Source organism: Diabrotica virgifera, chromosome 2 (genome assembly GCF_917563875.1).
Source record: "Diabrotica virgifera virgifera chromosome 2, PGI_DIABVI_V3a".
NCBI lineage: Eukaryota > Metazoa > Arthropoda > Insecta > Coleoptera > Chrysomelidae > Diabrotica > Diabrotica virgifera.
The window spans coordinates 238984922-239004979 of record NC_065444.1 but is presented as its reverse complement, the minus strand read 5'-3'; the positions used below and the strand labels follow the sequence as shown (position 1 = coordinate 239004979).

Sequence of the window (20058 nt, the reverse complement as noted above, 5' to 3'; positions counted from 1 at the left end):
GGAAAATTACCCCCTAATTAGTATCTTAAATGAACTTAATCGTTACGACTTCACAAGTTGCTTGACTCGTGTATGTATTGTTTATATGATCTGTAAGTTTCATCGGTTCAAAGTCCTTATTTTTGAAAGGGCTGTACTTAAAAGGGGTTGAACGAGTCACTGATCACGAATGTATGAAAATTTAGAAACACCAAATCTTAATCAATTTTTGTCTAACAGAAAAACAAAAAAAATACATGATATTCAGAAAAGCAATGCTGAATTTTTTTGTTTTTCGAGATTTTTGGTATCTTTAACAATTTTTAAGTTATTTTGAAAAAAAGCATATTTTTCAAAATTAAAATTTTTAAAAATTTTACTTTAAAACCAAATTTTTTCCAAAATAAGCACTTTGAATCGATGAAACTTACAGATCATATAAACACAACATATAACACAACAAAAATAACTTGTGCAGCGCTAACGATTAATTTCATTAAGTTGCTAATTAGGGGGTGGTCTTCCTGATTTTATTTGCCAAAACACAAGGGACCAACTTTTATTTTGAGCGTAATTAGCTTTGGTTAATTAGCTTTGAGCGTAATTAATAGCTTTAATTTAATGCTAGAAACTTTTTACTAGAACAGAAATAAAGCTTTTTTTAAACACTGTAAAAAAATTATAATGCGTTGTCCCCAAAAAGTGCTTAATTTTTTGGATATTTCACTTCGAAATATTCTATTTGAAATTTGGTGAATATGAATCTATTTTTCATTGGCTATAACTCTGGTTTTACGAGGTCCAGAGACCTAACGCGTACACCATTTTTTTACTTTTTTACAGGCTATATTTTTGCTAGGAACGATTTTTTTTTGACAAAATACTTACTTTTCGAGTTATTTGCGAAAAACCGTCTAAAAATGTAGTTATTTTGTTGAAAAATGAACATATTCACTCGCAAATAACTCGAAAAGTGTCGACTTGGCGAAAAAGCTCTATAGAACAAAAGTTAGTCAGTTTATCCATGTCCGGACTTATTTTGGACTTATATTTTTTACCCCCAAGAGTGGGTGAAAGTCACTCCCAGTGCCAAAGCAAACATCGGCACAATATCACTTTTTTTCTTTGACATGTAAGCTATGCGTAAGCCAAATTTCATGTCAATCCAAGCGGTTCTTTAAAATTTGTAGCAAAAACCGTGTAAGAATGGACTATATTCGTAATACATATAATAAAGAATGGCGGTACAGAGCCCAATTTGAGAAATATTTTAGTATGTGGAAATTACTTTATAACTAAATAAAATATTGCAAAAAGGAGCCCAAATAAACTTGTTTATCCCATGCCTAGATTTTGTGTCACATTAGAACTACTAAAAATCGATTTTCTATAACAAGAAATGAAACGTGACTGACTTGACAACATTTAGCGCGTCTATGAGTATTCGCGGTGTGCAAGTACTTGAAGGGGATACGAGAAACGTTCGTACGAGAATAGCGGAGAAATATTGTAACTTCCTTAAATAATTCATTGTCAATTGAAATTGTCATATTGACGTATATATTTCATATCTACTGTCAATGAAGAAGAAAAATTATATGTTGCTCCACAATATTGATATGATATGCAATTATTATATAAAGCTAAATTTAATTAATTATATTTTGCTTGCAGGACTAATATAATTGGCCAATATATTTAAAAGTGCGAATAATGTTGCTGAGCGTAGAAACCAGGTGTCGCTTTGCCGAACTTGCACGGTCCCAATAATAATCATAGATATAATAATACATAGATTAGGCAAGATCCGAAAAATAGCGCAACGCGGAGCAGTTCGAGTCGGTGGTCTATCTATCTCTCTCTACCGGCTCTTAGCTTTCTCTCTCTAGCATATGATGGCCGCTGCCGCTGTGTCTGTGTCGTTCCATTACTCCCACCTCTTGGGTAGATACGCTCACACTCGTACGACAGACAAAGATAGCTAGACCACTGTACTTGATACGTTACACCCCAATGCAATGAGCGGCATATACCTAGCCTGGTCTATGGTTAGTATGTCAATGATAATAATTATTGTTTTTGATAGTATGATGTCACTGTCACTGTCGAATTACCGACGCACTGTTGCCTCACTGTTGAAAGTTCGCAGAACTTTAGAAAAACAAAAATATTGATGACGCGCTACTGTTAAATCTCAAGATGTGGATATATTAAAACTTACCTTATATTTGGCCCAATGTACCAAAATATAACTGGTACCTTCTTTTTCCGGCAGCTTAAGATATTTTGCGATTTGGAGAGCTAAATAATAATAATTCCTAGTTATTAGTCTTTTCAGAATGTCCTGTTTTCTTCTCTTCATATAATTTAGCCTAAGATATGTTAAGGAAAAGTTTATTCCAGATAAATTACAGTACAGAACAGTAGAGCTCAGTAGAGAGTCAGCTCAAGCATTTCGTGCTTTGAGAAACCGAACGGTCACAGCAGTTTTGTCAAACATTGGCAAAATCGCAATTTTACCCTAAAAATAAAAAAAAAAATGAAATTACATTTTTTTGCGTTAAACTCGCTACAACTCTGTTCCATTTTAATATTTTTTTCTGAAATTTGTATAGTATATATTTCTTACCTTTCTGAAGACAATGTTGCTTGTTTCAATATTTCTCTTATTATAATAAAAGTTATGAACTACTTAAAGTAAAAGGTGCAGATTCCTGAATTGCAAAGTTTAATCGCAAAAAGTTGAGCGACAAAATTTGAAATTTAGCTTTTTAATCAAGTTTATGTTAAAATATAGGGTACAAAGAATAAAATGTTTTATAGAAAAGAAAATGGCGCAACTTTGAATTTTAAGAGAAACGTGATTTAATTTTTTTTTATTTTTAGGGTAAAATTGCGATTTGACAAGCTTCCCCTATCTAAAATTCAAAATAAACCTCACTTTCGTTTTCAGCACCATCAAAAACATGAAGTAAGACCAAAAACGCCAAAATAAGCGTTTTTTTGGGAGTGCCACTCGTCTATAAAGTCACATAACTTTTCCTATTGCATATTTTGACTTGAAATTTTCCACAAAACTTCTTCATGAATTATAATGAAAAATATGTTTAAAAATTAACAACTCCTCTTTTAATTTGTTTAAACATTTTGGACAAAGCTCGTTGTTATCTAAATACTTTAGAGATGGCTGACACAGTAGAATTTTCAAATGGAAATATTTACAGCGGCTAAAGATATAGCGAGGTAAATATGAAAAATCATCAAAATTGATTTTTCGCATTTTTGCATAAAATTTGATTTTTGAACATGTTCCTCTAATTCTAGATAAAACTAAACTTCATATTCGGATTCAGCGACCTCTAAAATATAAAGAATGACTAAAATTTGCCATTCATCTATCATGGTCGCTTTTTCGATTTCTAAGCCTTAAATTAGGGGTGTGCCGCTCGCCTAGAGACGAAGAGACGTTTATGGAGTCATGTGTCGACTCCTAGGAATTCAAAAAAGCTTCTCGACGTATTGGTGGAGGAATGGAACAATCGTTGGAAGATTGTGATGTGATCCAAAGCATGCCTCGCAGCTAACAAACTGTTATCGCTGCCAGAGGGAATACTCGAGAATGAAGTTCTTAAAATTGCTTCTGTTTCAACAAAAATTACATCGAATTAAAATTGTCCTTTTTCAACCTTTAGCTCCATTATTATTTTCCCCCTTTATAAAAAAATTATCCACTTTCCTTACTTTCAATAAAATTTGAAAGAAAAAACGTTATTTTCTTTAAGAAATTTGTTAGTAAATAAGGATACTGAGTAATGGTTATGGGTATTCCTACTTTCGGATCTCTTACGGCATTCAAAACTCTCAAAAGTCGGCACATATTAACATACACATCTGATCTGGCATCTGGTATAAAGCATTTGCCAAATTGCGCAGCCTAAAACAAAATACATTTTGAATCTTCTTCTATTACAACTTAAAAATATTAATACAAAATAATAATCTTTAGTTCTCCGGAACTAAATCTTCAAATTTTTTGAAGTTATACTTCTTCAGGCACGAGGGTGAATTTTTACATTCCCTGGCGCATGCGCACACCGACAGTATGGTATTAGTCGCTACATCTTTATGTAGCGCAAATAAGGTGTGTGCGTGAAATGAATATATTATTAGTGTTTTTAGTAAATATATTTATTATAATTTTTGTGTCTTTGGATTTGTCTTCCTCGGGAATAAGATATTTTATAATAATAGTAAGTATATTTAAATTATTTTTGAAGTATACTTCACTTGGTCTATTAAATTTGTCAGTATGTATGAGAAATCTTGTAACCTGTCAAAGCAAAGGGAGTATAGCTCAGTGGTAGAGCGTGTGACCGGATATCGAGATGTCCCCGGTTCGAATCTGTGTGTTTTCTAATTTTTTTTATTTTTCTTATTGTTTAATAAAAATTTTTGGAAAGTAGTAAGTAAAAATTAGTTTAATCTTTAAATAAAATACAAATAACCTGAAAGTATATTTATTTCGTTGAAATCATATAATAGAAGTATAACTTCTTACGTGCGTACAAAGTACACACACATTCTTTTTTAAGCAGATGTCGCTATAGCGTCTGTATAGGATTATTTGTTTTAATTCGGTATTGGGAGCCATCTTATTTTTCTTTTCGTTCAAGGCAGACCATGGAGTCTCTCCGATGATCCCTAAAGAGGGTAAAACGTACGGAAGAGGATCGTGGTTATCTCTGAACGAATTAAAATATACAGTGATGAGCGCGGTAATAACCGGCAAAATAACACAAAAGATGGAAAACATAATACGTTGTGAAATAAACAGAGATGAAACTAGTAGAGGTAGAAAATTATCAATAAAAACCTATAAATCTACATTATTTTGATAGTTTCCCACCTTTAAACGTATTGGAGTAGTTTGGCAACTGCCACCGTGACAGGAGAATTTTATAAAAATTTAAAATTTAATTTTATAAAAAATTTCCTGTCACAGTATGTGACAGTTTAACTCCGATACGTCTAAAGGTATGAAATTATCAAAATAATGTAAATTTATAGGTTTCTATTGATAATTTCCCACCTCTACTAGTTCCACCTCTTTTTAGTTCACAACGTATTATGTTTTCCGTCTTTTCCGTCATTTTGTCGGTTATTAGCGCACTCAACACTGTAAAATTCTTTCTTTTTCTAAATAATCATTATCGACATACCATAATTATTTAATTATATTTACCAATATAAAAAAACTCACCCTTATAAGCATTTGCTGAATCTCCGTGTCAAATTCATAGCCTACCGCTTCTATACATTGATTGACGGCTATTTCTAGGTCATTTTTTACTAGACAAATATATTCATTTGCTTTGTGACTGCCTCTCTGAAAATAAAATCACAACACTAAACATTTTTCTTGAAAGGACACCGCACACTTCTTATGAAAAATATAATCTCACTCAAATGCAATAAAATTTATATGAATATATTCGTCTCGAAATTACAATAATTTCATATTATTGCGCCGACTCTGAATTTTGATTAATAACGGCGTAAACTGATATAAATAAGTCTAAAATCAAATGGGTATGTACGTGAGTAAGAAAGAGGAAAAAGATTTTGTGAATCTGCAGTTCATAAATTAGTCTAGGCGCCAAATAGAGGTCACCGTGTCATTTTCAATTCTGATGGACAAACTCAACGGTTTCTTATGGACTTTTGGCTGCTGATTACGAATTTCGAGGGTGGATTTCGATCCGAGTGGTCAAAAAATTGTTATAAACAATTTAATTGTTTATAAGGCTCTGGTTCATAAACTAAAAGAGATAAAAAAAATGTTTCAAATACGATTTGTTCCTTAATAAAAAACGAAGAAAAACCCGTTGACTAAACTTAAATCCAACAATTAGAACTCAAGATATTGTAAAACTAGTACACAATGCAAATTGCAAAATAAGTATTTTTCGCAGCTTTATCGATCGTAACTCGGCTTCTACGCATAGAAATGAGACTTAGAAGGTCTCAAATTAAAACATAATTAATAGGCTTCCAAACAAAGTTTGTTAAATTACTTTATCTTTATTTGTCTTAAAGTTATACCCGTTTGAAGTTATAATTTTCTTAAAAAAATGTACATTAATTTGTTTGTACGGGTTTCAAGCAAATTTGAGCTATAAACATTTATACTTTAATTAAGAATAATGATAGAAGAACTCAAAATAACATTTTGAGCTTACGAAAATGTTCGTAAGTTTATTTTTGGCTAAGATATCGATATTTTAATAGCGCGCAATGAGGAGCAAGATCGGCTCACAGCGTAAATCTCTATCGATATCTTGGCCAAAAATAAACCTACGAACACTTTCCTAAGCTCAAACTATTCCTTTTGAGTTCTTCTATTATTAATGTTAAATAAAGTATAAATGTTTATTGCTCAAATTTAATAAAAACCCTTATAAACAAATGAATGAACAAATTTTTTAAGAAAATTATAATTATTTCAAACGAGTATAACTTCAAAACAAATGAAGATAAAGTAATTTGACAAACTTTGTTTGGAAGCCTATTAATTAAGCTTTAAAATGAGACTTTTAAAATTGAAAAGGTCATTTGCATACGTAGAAGCCGAGTTACGATCGATAAAGCGTCGAAAAATACTTACTTGACTGTGAGCCGATCTTTAGCCTAGTAGCGACCATTAAAATATCTACATCTTGGCCAAAAATAAACTCACGAACATTTTCATAAGCTCAGATTGTTCCTTTTGAGTTCTTCTATCATTATTGTTAATTAAAGTATAAATGTTTATAGCTCAAATTTGCTTGAAACCTTTATAAACAAATTATTGTACAATTTTTTTAAGAAAATTTTAACTTCAAACGGGTATAACTTTAAAATAAATGAAGATAAAGTAATTTAACTTTGTTTGGAAGCCTATTAATTGAGTTTTAAAATGAGACCTTCTAAGGCTCATTTGCATGCGTAGAAGCCGAGTTATGATCGATAAAGCTTCGAAAAATACTTATTTTGCAATTTGCATTGTGCACTAATTTTACAATATCTTGAGTTCTAATTGTTAGATTTAAGTTTATTAAACGGTTTTTTCTTCGTTTTTTATTATGGAACAAATTTTATTTGAAACATTTTTTTATCTCTTTTAGTTTATGAACCAGAGCCTTATAAACAGTTAAATTGTTTATAACAATTTTTTGACCATTCGAATCGAAATCCACCCTCGAAATTCGTAATCAGCAGCTCATAAGAAACCGTTGAGTTTCTCCATCAGAATTGAAAAGGACACGGTGACCCCTCTGGCGCCTAGACTAAATATTTCTGCAGGTATTAAGGCAGAAGCTTACTCTTAACTTAACAATAAAGTAGGTATAATTTGGTCAGTCGTACCAAAGTACAGTGGACTCTCTCTATAACGAACACGGATATTACGACGTTTCGTTTATAACAAGGTACGCTAGACGTCCCATGAAATTCCTATTGAACTATAACACCTCTATAACGAGGCATAATTGGTTATAACGAGGAAAAATTAAATCAAGAATATGTTTTTACCCGTTTTTAGCGAAGTATGTAATGGCTATAAATAAATACCCCAACTGCTTGTGTATAGAAATTCCCAACATCTGTGTTATGGGCCAGTGGTGTAATAAACACCGCCTGCAATAAACTTCTTTCTGTTTGTCTATCGACCCATATTGAATACATATTGTAGAAAAGTTACAATTTACGATGGTACGAAGTTTCATTGTTCAGGTCGACCATCGACACCTAATAAATAAAGAGGCATCAAAACATTTCAATATTATTGTTGTCTGATATAACGAGATCCGCTTATAACGAGGTAATTAGTCCGCCATTTCAGTTCTCGTTATAGAGGGAGTCTAGTGTATATACTTAGTTTTCCTCTAATCGGATTAGCTCGCGCTGGGTTAAGCTATTTTCAATAGCAACTAGACTAATAGTATTTATGAAAGATAATTTCGCCTGGTGAGAACAATAGTGACGAAACTTCAAAATGAACATTTAGAGATAATCGTATTTGAAGTTTTGATGAAACTGCTAAACAGTATAACTGACTTGGGTAATCATTTTGCAAAATTTTTCTAATAATGTGCTTTCTAGATATGTAAACCAATTAGTAGAAGTAATTTTATTTGAAGAAAAGATGGATATTGTATTTATTTTTGATTTTTTTCTGCGTTACGCCATTATTGCATTATCGAAGATGTTTAATTTGATGTTTCGCCACTATACTTTAATACTACTATACTACAACAGTTTAGTTTCTGTTTTAAATAATTAAAAAATTTACTTTTAAAAATAAATTAAACGCATCAAATAAAATATTTTATTGTACACACCAGTTATGCGCAAAATGAAACTAAAGTACAATAGAAAAATAACAAAATAAGATCTTAAGTAATAATTATGAAAACGATAAACATGATAAAAGATAAAAGTAAGCAAAAGAACTGTGAATAGTAAAATTAAATTCATCATTTCACTCACGTATGTTTCGTATTTCAAACTACTAAAGAAATGATTGTGGGTAGAAGGAATTGATTTATTTTGTAAGACTTCTTTTTAGAAATGAATATTGGTTCTCGATAGTGTGGAATTAAACAATACTGATCCAAAGTGGATAGACGCTTTCTTGATTTGCTATTTCTAAGAACGATTACCTAAGAACGATTGAAACTGAGTTTCTCTGTAAGAAGTTTTATAAAAAAAAACACAAAAGCAAAAACGACCACACAGACAAAAGTGCTTATTCGCCACTATTGCACATTGTACTACTATCTTTAATAAAATATCTAATATTTCAAATACATGTAGGCACGGCGTAATTACAGTTCGCCAGTATTGACATTAAGTTTGGTGTGCTTTCGTCGTTAATGCATCAAAATATTTGACAAATTCACAATACCATAAAGACTTGTAGGCGCCCTCTAGTAATAAGGAAATTAAATAATGGTTAGCCGATATTGCACATAAAAGAGGGCATATTTAGATGTCGATTGATGGACTTAACTCAAAAACGTTAATTTTCGAGTTTCGCCACTATTGTTCTCACTAGGCGATTTGATGGACTTCAAAAATGTGATTTCCATAAACTTTAATCCACAGAGAACGGCAGTTCTCACCAGTGGCGCACAACACCCCTACAAGCGACACTATATATACACGAAATTTTCGATTTTCTAAACCTGACTGAATGGAAAATTGGGCCACATCCCATCTTAAAGTTTACGAAAAGACTCGTCCATCCATATGTTACTTCTCCATTTTGGTCCAAGGGTGTGGAATTTACGGCCCTTCCCATTTAAAGCCTGTTTTTCGTTCTCGTCCCCAAAACTCCCAAAAATTTCAAAAATTTAAGCCCGACCTTTGCGGCTTCTGATAGCATAGATCATTACCTTTCCAACGCATGTTTAATTTTGAAAATCGGTTGTACCATCCAAAAGTTATCGAGCTCAGAAATATGACTCTATTTTTATTTAAAAAATGGAAAATGTTTGTGGATATGTATGTTTGTATGTATGTATGTATGTGGAAAAGTTAAACCGATCTGAATTTTTTTCTGTGTTTCAAGAGGGTGTGAGGGCCGATTCAGAACCGGTCTAATTTTTGACTTCTGACTACCCGTAAGTTAGCTAGAGGACTAAGTAGATACAAAATAGCATATTTTTTGGGCGTATATATCTTAGGTTCAAGAAAAGACAGGAAAACCGCAAATAAACCAAATTAATAGGGTTGAGTTAAGCTTTCAAATGGCCCTTAAGCGATCAAGCTGAGACATACGCACTGCTCACCATAGCCAAAAAACTGAAAAATTAAACTTTGAAAATTTTGGTTTTTCGACAATTACTCAAAATTTCAACCTACGAATTGCGCCAATAACTGAGCGTTTGTAGAAGGACTCAGGACGCGTCTAACGGTGTATACCTTATATCTGGGAAAATTCGAATTTTTAAGTTATAGGGTTCATAAGTATGATCAAATCTATTTCTTATGGGAAAACCGGTTTTTCAAGCTCAATAATTCCTGTAATACGTTCAGTTATCATACTCGATCTTGGATGCATCAGATACTACTTGTCAATACGTTTCAAATTCATGATTAGTGATCAACATCAGGTAAGCCGTTCAGAAATTATAGAGCTCCAAAGGTATAACTAGTCCAGGAACTGAAATTTTTCACTTCGCAATTTTTACAGAATGGATAGATTTGTTTAAAAATTTGACAATAAGTAGTGGATAGTCCAAGGATCAAAATCTATATGATGCCGAAAGACGCTTTTACCAAGGGGGTAGTTGCCACCTCATCTCGAGGGTGGAAATTTTTTTTATATTTTGACCGCAAATGCTGGTAAAAATATTATAAACAAAAAATGTTCATTATACATTTTTTTGATAAAATTAATAGTTTTCGATTTATTAGTTATCGAAGCTGTTAGTTTTATATCGGAAAGATTACCAGATAACGGCAGTTCTCGCGAGTGGCGCAGAAATACACCCCCCTACACGCGACACTATTATATACACGAAATTTTCAATTTTCTAAATCTGACTGAATTGAAAATTGTGCCAACTCCCATCTTCAAGTTCAGAAAAAGACTCACCCATTCATATGTCAACCATCCATTTTGGTCCAAGGGTGTCGATTTTACGGCCCTTCCTATTTAGAGTCTGTTTTTCGTTCTGGTCCCCAAAACTCCCAAAAACTTCGAAATTTTAAGTCCAACCTTTGCGGTTTCTAATAGAACTGATCATTACCTTTCCAACGCATGTCTAATTTTGAAAATCGGTTATACCACTCAAAAGTTATAGAGCTTAGAAATGTAACTCAATTTTTATTTAAAAAAGGGAAAATGTTTGTGGATATGTATGTATGTGTGTTTGAAAGTTAAACCGATTTGATATTTTTTCTCTGTATTTAAAGAGAGGTCAGGGCCGATTTAGAACCGGTGTAGTTTGTGACTTTTGACCACCCATAAGCCAGCTATAGGACTTTGTAGGTACAAAACGGCATATTTTTGGGGGTATATATATTCGGATCAAGAAGAGGCATGAGAGCCGCAAATATATCAAACCAATAGTGTTGACTTAAGCTTTCAAATGGTGTCCAAGCCGTCAGGATCAGACATACACACGGCTCAGTATAGACGAAAAACTGAAAAACTAAACTTTGAAAATTTTGGTTTTTCGACAATTACTCAACATTTCAACGTACGAATTGTGCCAATAACTTAGCGTTTGTATAAGGACTCAAGACGAATCTAACGATGTATACCTCATATCCGGGAAAATTCAAATTTTTAGGTTATAGGCTTCATAAATATGATAAAATCTATTTTCTGTGGGAAAAACGGTTTCGAAAGCTAAATAATTCCTGTACCTAATAGCTTCAGTTATCATACTTGACCTTAGATCCATCAGATACTACTGGTCAATACGTTTCAAACTCATGTTTACTGATCAAAATCGGTTAAGCCGTTTAGAGAAGTTATTAAGATACAAAAGTATAATCCAATTAACGATTATTCCCCAAATGGTTTATGAGTTGTAGTGGTTACGACGCTAAATTTGATCTGGCAACGGGCAATCCGACTTCATTTACCGGCCATCTCAATATATTTTTTTTCAATCTATTTCGAATAGAAAAAAATCTAGTGTACATTCGATGGACACTAGATGATTTGGGAGATAATGCAACAAAGGTGACCATTTATAAAGCTTGATAGAGGAACATTGCATTCAACTTCATACATTTAATTTATAAATAACTTTGAAAAACTCCTGATACAAGAATAAAAAACCGCTAAACGCCGTAAAAATGAGTGGCGCATAAAATATTCCAGCTACAAAAGATCTGATATGAATGTTACGTGGCGCGAAAATGGATTTTCATTTGATGCAAAACAAAATTCTAGTTTTATTTTAAAAGATTTTTCCATAATATTTGCTAAATTTGAAGTATACGCGCCACAAAAGAGTTTCAAAATTCAAACTGTATCAAAGTTACTCTTTTGTGGCGCGTTTACTTCAAATTTAGCAAATATTATGGAAAAATCTTTTAAAATAAAACTAGAATTTTGTTTTGCATCAAATGAAAATCTATTTTCGCGCCACGTAACATTCATATCAGATCTTTTGTAGCTGGAATATTTTATGCGCCACTCATTTTTACGGCGTTTAGCGGTTTTTTATTCTTGTTACAATCTACGCCGCACATACGTCGATTTAATGGATTTACGCGGCCAAAATTATTTTACAGCATATTTCTACTAAAACTGGTACAAATCAAAGAAAAATATTGTTTTTTAAAAATTGACTTATATTTTTCACAGAAAAAATCAAAATTTAAAATTAATACAAAATATGCAGGTTTTTACTTATACCTTAGTCGGTATCTGACATATCGGACTCAGTATTTGGGGTCACCCGGTAGGTAACAGCATTTTAATCGTTTCAGAACAAAACGATTGTGGTTTGATCCTTTTATGTACACGTTTCTTGCTTCTTAAAATTGTTAATAGCTGGTCAGAAGTTAAAAGAAGTTTAATTTCCTGTACGTAACTATTAATAATGTCCTGGACGTAATCCTGTACGTATAATTTCCTTGCACTAGCTGGGATCTCTTTTGGTATTTTTGAAGCATTCCTTTTTTCACGAGCCTGCAATGTCTGTGCTGCATGAACGATAGCTTCACCATCAAGCAAAGAACATATTTCTTCTGTTTTTCTTCTTTTCATCCTTTCACTGAAGTCCTCAAATAATTTAGGAAGCCAACCTGGTTCCATTTATTTGTTTTCTACAAGTTTTAAATGTTAACCATTTAACCAATCTTAATTTTCTTGTAGAAATACCGCATCTTTTCGTGAGTCTTTAACCATTTCTCTATCATCGCCGTTTTAGAATCTCGAAATCTTTGTTTTAAATTATCAGATATAACAGTTCAATAAGTTAATTTCCAAATATTTTAATTTGTCCTCTAGATTAGGAAAATCTTGTAGCTCCATTTGGTCTCAGAGATATTTACGGAGTACTATTTTTAGGCCAAAGCAGTCACCAGATGTAGTTAAAACAGAAAAAATAGCAATTATTATATTTCAAACAAATATGTAGGTCCTTTTATTTTTGTGACGTCATCCTATATAGCAAAATTAAAAACCCCTGTATTTCTGGCATCCGCAGCTATCCGCAGCTAAATTGTATGCCATTAATTAGCCAAATATATGCAGTATGCTATAAAATAAATAGTATTGCTCGATCGGAGGCGATAATATAACTAAATGTCTTATAAAAATAAAAATTAAACAAAAATGTCACTATAAAACGGCTTGTTTTTGACTCTCTAAAAATAATATAAAATAACAGTAAACTTTCTAAAAATATTTCAAGAAATATTCATTCTTACCTAAGTTATTCGATTCCATCACAATCACTTTGAAAAATAAGGTGAATATTACAAAATGTCACAATTTTTAACAAGTTGACTACTAAGCTAAGAGAACAAAAATTCACGAACAGCTACATGCGCGCGCATTCGCACGTGCACACGTGCGCGGTGAATAGTTCTGGAGTGGGGATAGTAAGTTTGTGTTAAGACAAACCATCAGGTGTCTCTAGGACGTGTCTTGAATTTTTAACGTCACTTTTGAAATTTGACTTTTGACCGGCTAATTATTTAAAATCGACGTATGTGCGCCGTTATTGATACAAATTCAGTATTGGCGCAATGATATGAAGTGATTGTAATCTCGACAATATTTTCATGTAAATTCATGTGTGTGGTGTCCTTTATGCGTTTCCCCAATGTTTGCTATTCACTATCAGCAGGGCCGGTTCTAGGGTTTTGAGCGCCCCGGGCAAAACAAAATTTGGCGCCCTTTCATACGAAATATTAGGTGCAAATATAAAATATAAATGCCTATATACTACAAATATAAAAAATAGTAAAAAAAGGCAAAATATCAAAATTTCATTATAAAAAACTATGTAACAATATATTTAGTCAAAAAATAGTAAAATAGTCAGTTATTATTATAGCTGATGCAACATATGGCGTAGCATAACGAGCGCATTTGAAATTCAAGCTACGAAGGAGCGAGACAAAAGATAAAAATAAATGCACATTGCCAACAAACAGAAAAAATGTATAACGTTTTACTTTTACAATACCAAAAAAATATGTTGATTGTGCGCACTGCAGTGGGCACAATATGCATCCCCAATGACTAAATTGAGGGAGTGGGAACCACATAGCATAAAAATAAGGAGATTCTTTGCAAACACGAGCTTGTACACCTTTATTTCTTCGCTTCATGTTAGAGCCGTTGTCATATCCTTGGCCTCTACAATCATCTAATTTCAAATGAAAATCATTCATTGTTTTATTATATAATGAGTAGGCCTATGCCTTGATACCTAGAACTAAGGCTATGGGAAACAATGGAAGACCTCGAAGTTCCAAGAATATTAATAAAAGCAGTATAAGCACTATATAAAAAGAACAAAGTAGCTATCAAAACGGGCAATAGAATAAGCAGTCCATTTAAGACGAAAAATGGAGTGCTACAGGGCTGTTCCATTTCCCCTATCCTGTTTTAAATATTCCTGAAAAAACCCTGAAACCATGGAGAAGAAAGTGCGAAGGAATGGGTATACCAGTAACAAAAGAATAGCCTGGAAATAGACGAAGGTAAACAAATCAAAGGAACAGACAAGTACAAGTATTTAGGTTTCATAATATCAAACAAAGGAACAACTGAAGAAGATAATATAAAACATAGACTACGACAAGCAAGTGACTGCATATGAAAATTTTGAAAATTAATCCGGTATTGTTGGACAAGAACATCAGTATAAAAACAAAAAGAAGAATATATCACACCGTGACAAGAAGTATCCTGACTTATGGGTGTGAAAATTGTATAATAAATAGGAAAACCAAAAACGAAATAAGAGCAACGAAGATGGAATTCCTAAGGAAAAGCTGTGAGTTAACAGCTAAAGCTAAAGGCAACAAAAAGAGAGATATAATAAATAAGAGATTAAGAAAAGAATGGAAATGAACTCAGATATAATAGATTACATAGAACAGAAGGAATTAACCTGGTACGGACAAGAAGAAAAGCAGACAAAAAACGTTGGATCAACAGAATAACAGAGTGGAGCCCGATAGGAAAAAGAAAGAAAGGCGGGCCCGAAGATCTTTCAGAGGTGAAGTGGACGAAGCAATGGAAAGAAGAGATCTGAAGGAAGGGGACTGGTAAAACAGAAAGAACTGAAAAGAACGGTTGAGTGAAGGAATGCACTGAAAACTGTGGAAATTAGAAAGGATACAGGGTGTTTCTAAATAATTGCTACAAACTTTGAGGGATAATTCTACGTGAAAAAATGATGGCAGTTTGTTCTATAAACGTATGTCCGCAAATGTTTTGTTTCCGAGAAACGAGGTGTTGTAATTTTTCTAACAAACTGACGATTTAATGATGTTTCAAGTAAAAAATCATTTTGGAAATCAAAAAATAAAACATCTTAAAGCTTACAAAGTATTCTAAATAGGTTTCTATATATTCATATGAAGAAGGACTTGTCATTCCTAATTCATACATACCCAGATTGGTAGAAAAAATTTTTAGATGAAGAAATAAATCAGTTTACAATAAATGAATAGGTAAATTTAATTACTAAAGCCGATGAGAATAATAATAAAAAAAATCGCTTCAAATGTTCAAAATTCTCGTCGTTTATCTCATGACCTCATGTGCAATAAGTTAATATTATGATTTCCTACCATAAATTTAATTATTCATTTATTTTTTTTTTGTTACGTGGAGAGCTACTTACCGAAATTTATGTAACGGAAAAATAACAAAAATTTATTTATTCCCCAACCAATATTTTACAATTTTTTTTTTTCTACTTTAAAGCACACGCGCCAGTGTTAATGCAAATTTACAGAAAGACGAAAGACAAAATTATTTAACCAAAGACTTTTACGACATAAGCACCAGTAGGTATACAGGGTGAGGCAAATAAAGGGCCTATTAGAAATATCTCGAGAACTAAAGGCAACAGAATCATGAAAATTGGAATAAAGGGGTTTTGAAGGATGATCTATTAAATGAAAATATTTTCATCTCTTTGCAACTTCCGGTTATACCGGAAGTTGCTTATAACTTCGTTTTTTTAAATGGGACACCCTGTATATTTTTACATTATTGGATTCTCTTCGATGTCTTCTTTCTTAAAATATGAGGTTTGTAATATTATACAGGGTATTTTAAAAGATAATTACGTTTTTTTATTAATTTCGTAGCAAAATTAACACCCTGTAGAATTGTAGTAGTTTGACATCTAAAACTCTACTTACGTTCAAATGATTTTTAATATACTCTACTATTGTTAAGAATCATTAGTATAGCTAAATTTTTAATTTTAGTATACAGGGTTGGTCGAAATTCGGAATGAGTATTTTCTGAGTTTTCTTAAATGGAACACCCTGTATTTTAGTATTGTAATGAAATGATATTTTATGGTATTTTTTTATTTCTTAAGCATTCCCTATTCCTAACTGCTTTAATTTGTGCTTAATTGTTAATCGCACCAACAATCTTAACTAAGTAGGTATTTCGATAGCTAAACCATTATTGGTAATTTTAAGCACCAGTCTGGATTAATATGTATTTATTTCTGAAAAATTATTTGGGAATGAGTATTTTCACGGCCAACCTAATAAAATTTTACGTATTTTTTGTTGCAATTAATGTTTAGCTTGAATCACCAATAACTCACAAATTAAAGCAGTTAGGTATAGGGAATGCTTAAGAAATAAAAAAGTACTATAAAATATCATTTCACTACAATACAAAAATACAGGGTGTTCCATTTAAGAAAACTCAGAAAATACTCATTCCGAGTTTCGACCAACCCTGTATACTAAAATTAAACATTTAGCTATACTAATGATTCTTAACAATAGTAGAGTATATTAAAAATCATTTGAACGTAAGTAAAGTTTTAGATGTCAAACTACTACAATTCTACAGGGTGTGAATGTTGCTACGAAATTAATAAAAAAACGTAATTATCTTTTAAAATACCCTGTATAATATTACAAAACCTTATATTTTAAGAAAGAAGACATCGAAGAGGATCCAAAAATGTAAAAATATACAGGGTGTCCCATTTAAAAAAACGAAGTTATATGGTATAACCGGAAGTTGCAAAGAGATGAAAATATTTTCATTTAATAGATCATCCTTCAAAACCCCTTTATTCCAATTTTCATGATTCTGTTGCCTTTAGTTCTCGAGATATTTCTAATAGGCCAGTTATCTGCCTCACCCTATATAGTATCATTGACTATTCATAATTTTGTTGATAATTTAAAATTTGATCTTTGTCCATTTTTAAAGTAGATTGTTAACATACGTGATACCTACGTGACAAATGACCCAAAAAAATGAACAACCTTTTTAGATCGTAAAAATAATTTGTCTGCAATAATTTTGTATGAGTGATAAAAACATTTCTTAGGTTGCATTATATTTATTAGTAAGCTTTGATTTTAGTCTATTAATCTTTTTTTTTGTTTTTGAGTTATGAGTTCTGACTAGAGATAGAAATATTTTTCTTATAAATAATATTAGAATTATTCAAACAATGTCATAAGAAAAATGTTCAAAGTTAATATGTAAAATCAAAAAAATAATAAATGAAAAAAAATATATTTTTATATCGGCGTCCTTCAAAATTTGGCGCCCCTCAAAATTTGGCGCCCCGGGCGGTCGCGCCCCTTTATCCGGCGCTGACTATCAGTTACTATCAAAAAATATTAAACGCTTACCTGAAATTGTTTTGAAGCTTCAAGCAAGAAGCTGCCAGGTTCTGTACTGTTTATTCTATAAATTTTCTGAACACTCTCAGGGACTTTCTGCAACAGTTCATGCTGCGTGTTAGACACTATTCTAATGCCATCTATTTCTGGAACCAGAAATATAGAGGTGTCATAGAAAAAATTAACTTTTTCTCCATGTTTTCCAACAACGAGAAAAGTGTTGTCCTTTTCACCACCGGCAGGAAAAGTGTCTTTCTCCCAATACAGCACAACGGCTTCATTGCCACACCTACGACATTAAGAAATAACCGTTGTATAGTGTATTTCAGGTTATGGAGACTGTTGATAAATGTTTAAAAAAAAATAATGTTAAAAAGTAACACTAAAAAATAAGGAAAATATTAAATAATGATTCTTCTTCTTTTTTGAATGCCGTCTACAAGTCGGAGGTTGGATATCATCATCTCTATATTTACTCTAGGTATCTACCACTGCTGTAAAGAGTTCTATGAAAGTGCATTTAAACCAGTCTGTGCGGATCTTGTAGTAATCTCCACACATAAGAATGAGTTGGGGTAATTATTCTTCTACTGGGAAACTGCTACCAATACCAAATTAAAGCACCAGATGCAAACTAATTTTTATTTTTCACTTATAAATCGAGAATGTTTAATATTACACTAATTTACCGTACAACTTATTTAACTTAATTAAATCGCACTCGAAAATAGAGACTGTCCTTTTAATAAAAAAAGCGTAAGAGTGAAAAAATGTGAAATGTGTTTTCTGCTTGGTGATTGAGACGAGAGTGGAATTCCCCTTATTTTATGTCGATTTACGGAAAGGGCTGTGACCTAATTTCAATTTACTGAGAGGGATATGTGTAAATGTGAACTCATTTTTTACTATGTACCAAAGGATTACATATCATCCATTCTATCTGTGTCGCTATTTGGAATTCAGGAAAATGGCCATCTGATTGGTGTACCTCAATTTATATCCCACTGCACAAAAAAGGAACTACTACCAGATGTGAAAACTACCGCACACTGTCACTAATAACACTTGCTAGTAAAATCTTGTTGCATATCATCAAAAACAGATTAAAAACCTATCTACATTACCAAATACCTCAGGAACAAGCGGGGTTATCTTGAACCTGCGACAACAGATTGAAAAGTCTAGAGAATTTCAAGTACCTATGATTATATGCTTCGTTGACTACCAAAAGGCATTTGATTGTGTAAGCTGGATAAATCTGTGGTCAATTTTAATAGAAATGGGCGCACCAATGCACCTGGTGACACTTATTAAAAATCTGTACCAGTCTAATATAGCGACAGTACGACTAGATCAGAAGTTCTCAAACCAATTCAAGACCGAGAGAGGTGTTAGACAAGGATGCGTGTTGTCACCTGACTTATTTAACATTTATGGTGAACATGTCAATAGGATAATTTTAGAAGAATGGGCCGGTGGAGTAACAGTAGCTGGTAGGAAAATGTCAAATTTAAGATTTGCTGATGACACTACACTCAACACTTTCGTACTCAACTCTTCTGCGAAGAGTTGAGTACGAAAGCAGTAAAGTTGGTCTGAAAATCAATAAAGCTAAGACAAAAATAATGGTGGTCGACAGATTCGACACTATTCAACTGACTAACATGTTACAGGAATACCAGATAGTAAACACCTTTATCTATCTCGAGTCTAGTATAACTAACGATGGTAACTGTGAAGCAGAAGTTCGGAGACGTATTGGTATGGCAAGAGATGCGATGAGTCGCCTAAATAAAGTTTGGAAAGACAGATCTATCTCTCAAAATATCAAGATAAGACTGGTGAATGCCCTTATATTCTCAATATTTCTATACGGAGCAGAGACTTGGACTCTTCGCGCATGCGAGCGCCAAAAAATTGATGCCTTTGAGATGTGGTGCTGGAGAAGAATGCTGCGCATACCTTGGACAGCTCATAGGACAAACGTTTCCATTCTAGACCAACTCAATATTAAAAAAAAGCTGTCCACCATATGTCTGCAACGAATTCTGCAATTCTTTGGACACGTGGTTCGCAGAGGTGACGACAGTTTGGAGAGATTAATTGTTTCTGGAAACGTTCCGGGGAGAAGATCAAGAGGACGATCACCAACTAGATGGTCTGACCAAATAAAGCATTAAGCTGGAAACTCATTCTGCGAAGCTCTTAGAACAA

General features: G+C 32.6%; 1 protein-coding gene across 1 annotated transcript in view; it reads right to left on the bottom strand.

Annotated features, from left to right (window-relative positions):
• LOC114328531 (vacuolar protein sorting-associated protein 16 homolog) overlaps positions 1-20058 on the bottom strand; it is a 77675-nt gene that overhangs the window by 38974 nt on the left and 18643 nt on the right. The window contains exons 6-9 of the mRNA XM_050644394.1: positions 17854-18133; positions 5240-5365; positions 3786-3913; positions 2201-2351 (exon numbers count right to left, since the gene is read on the bottom strand). Of these exons, the coding sequence (XP_050500351.1) occupies positions 2201-2351; positions 3786-3913; positions 5240-5365; positions 17854-18133 (685 nt within the window). The remainder of the gene's footprint in view (positions 1-2200; positions 2352-3785; positions 3914-5239; positions 5366-17853; positions 18134-20058) is intronic.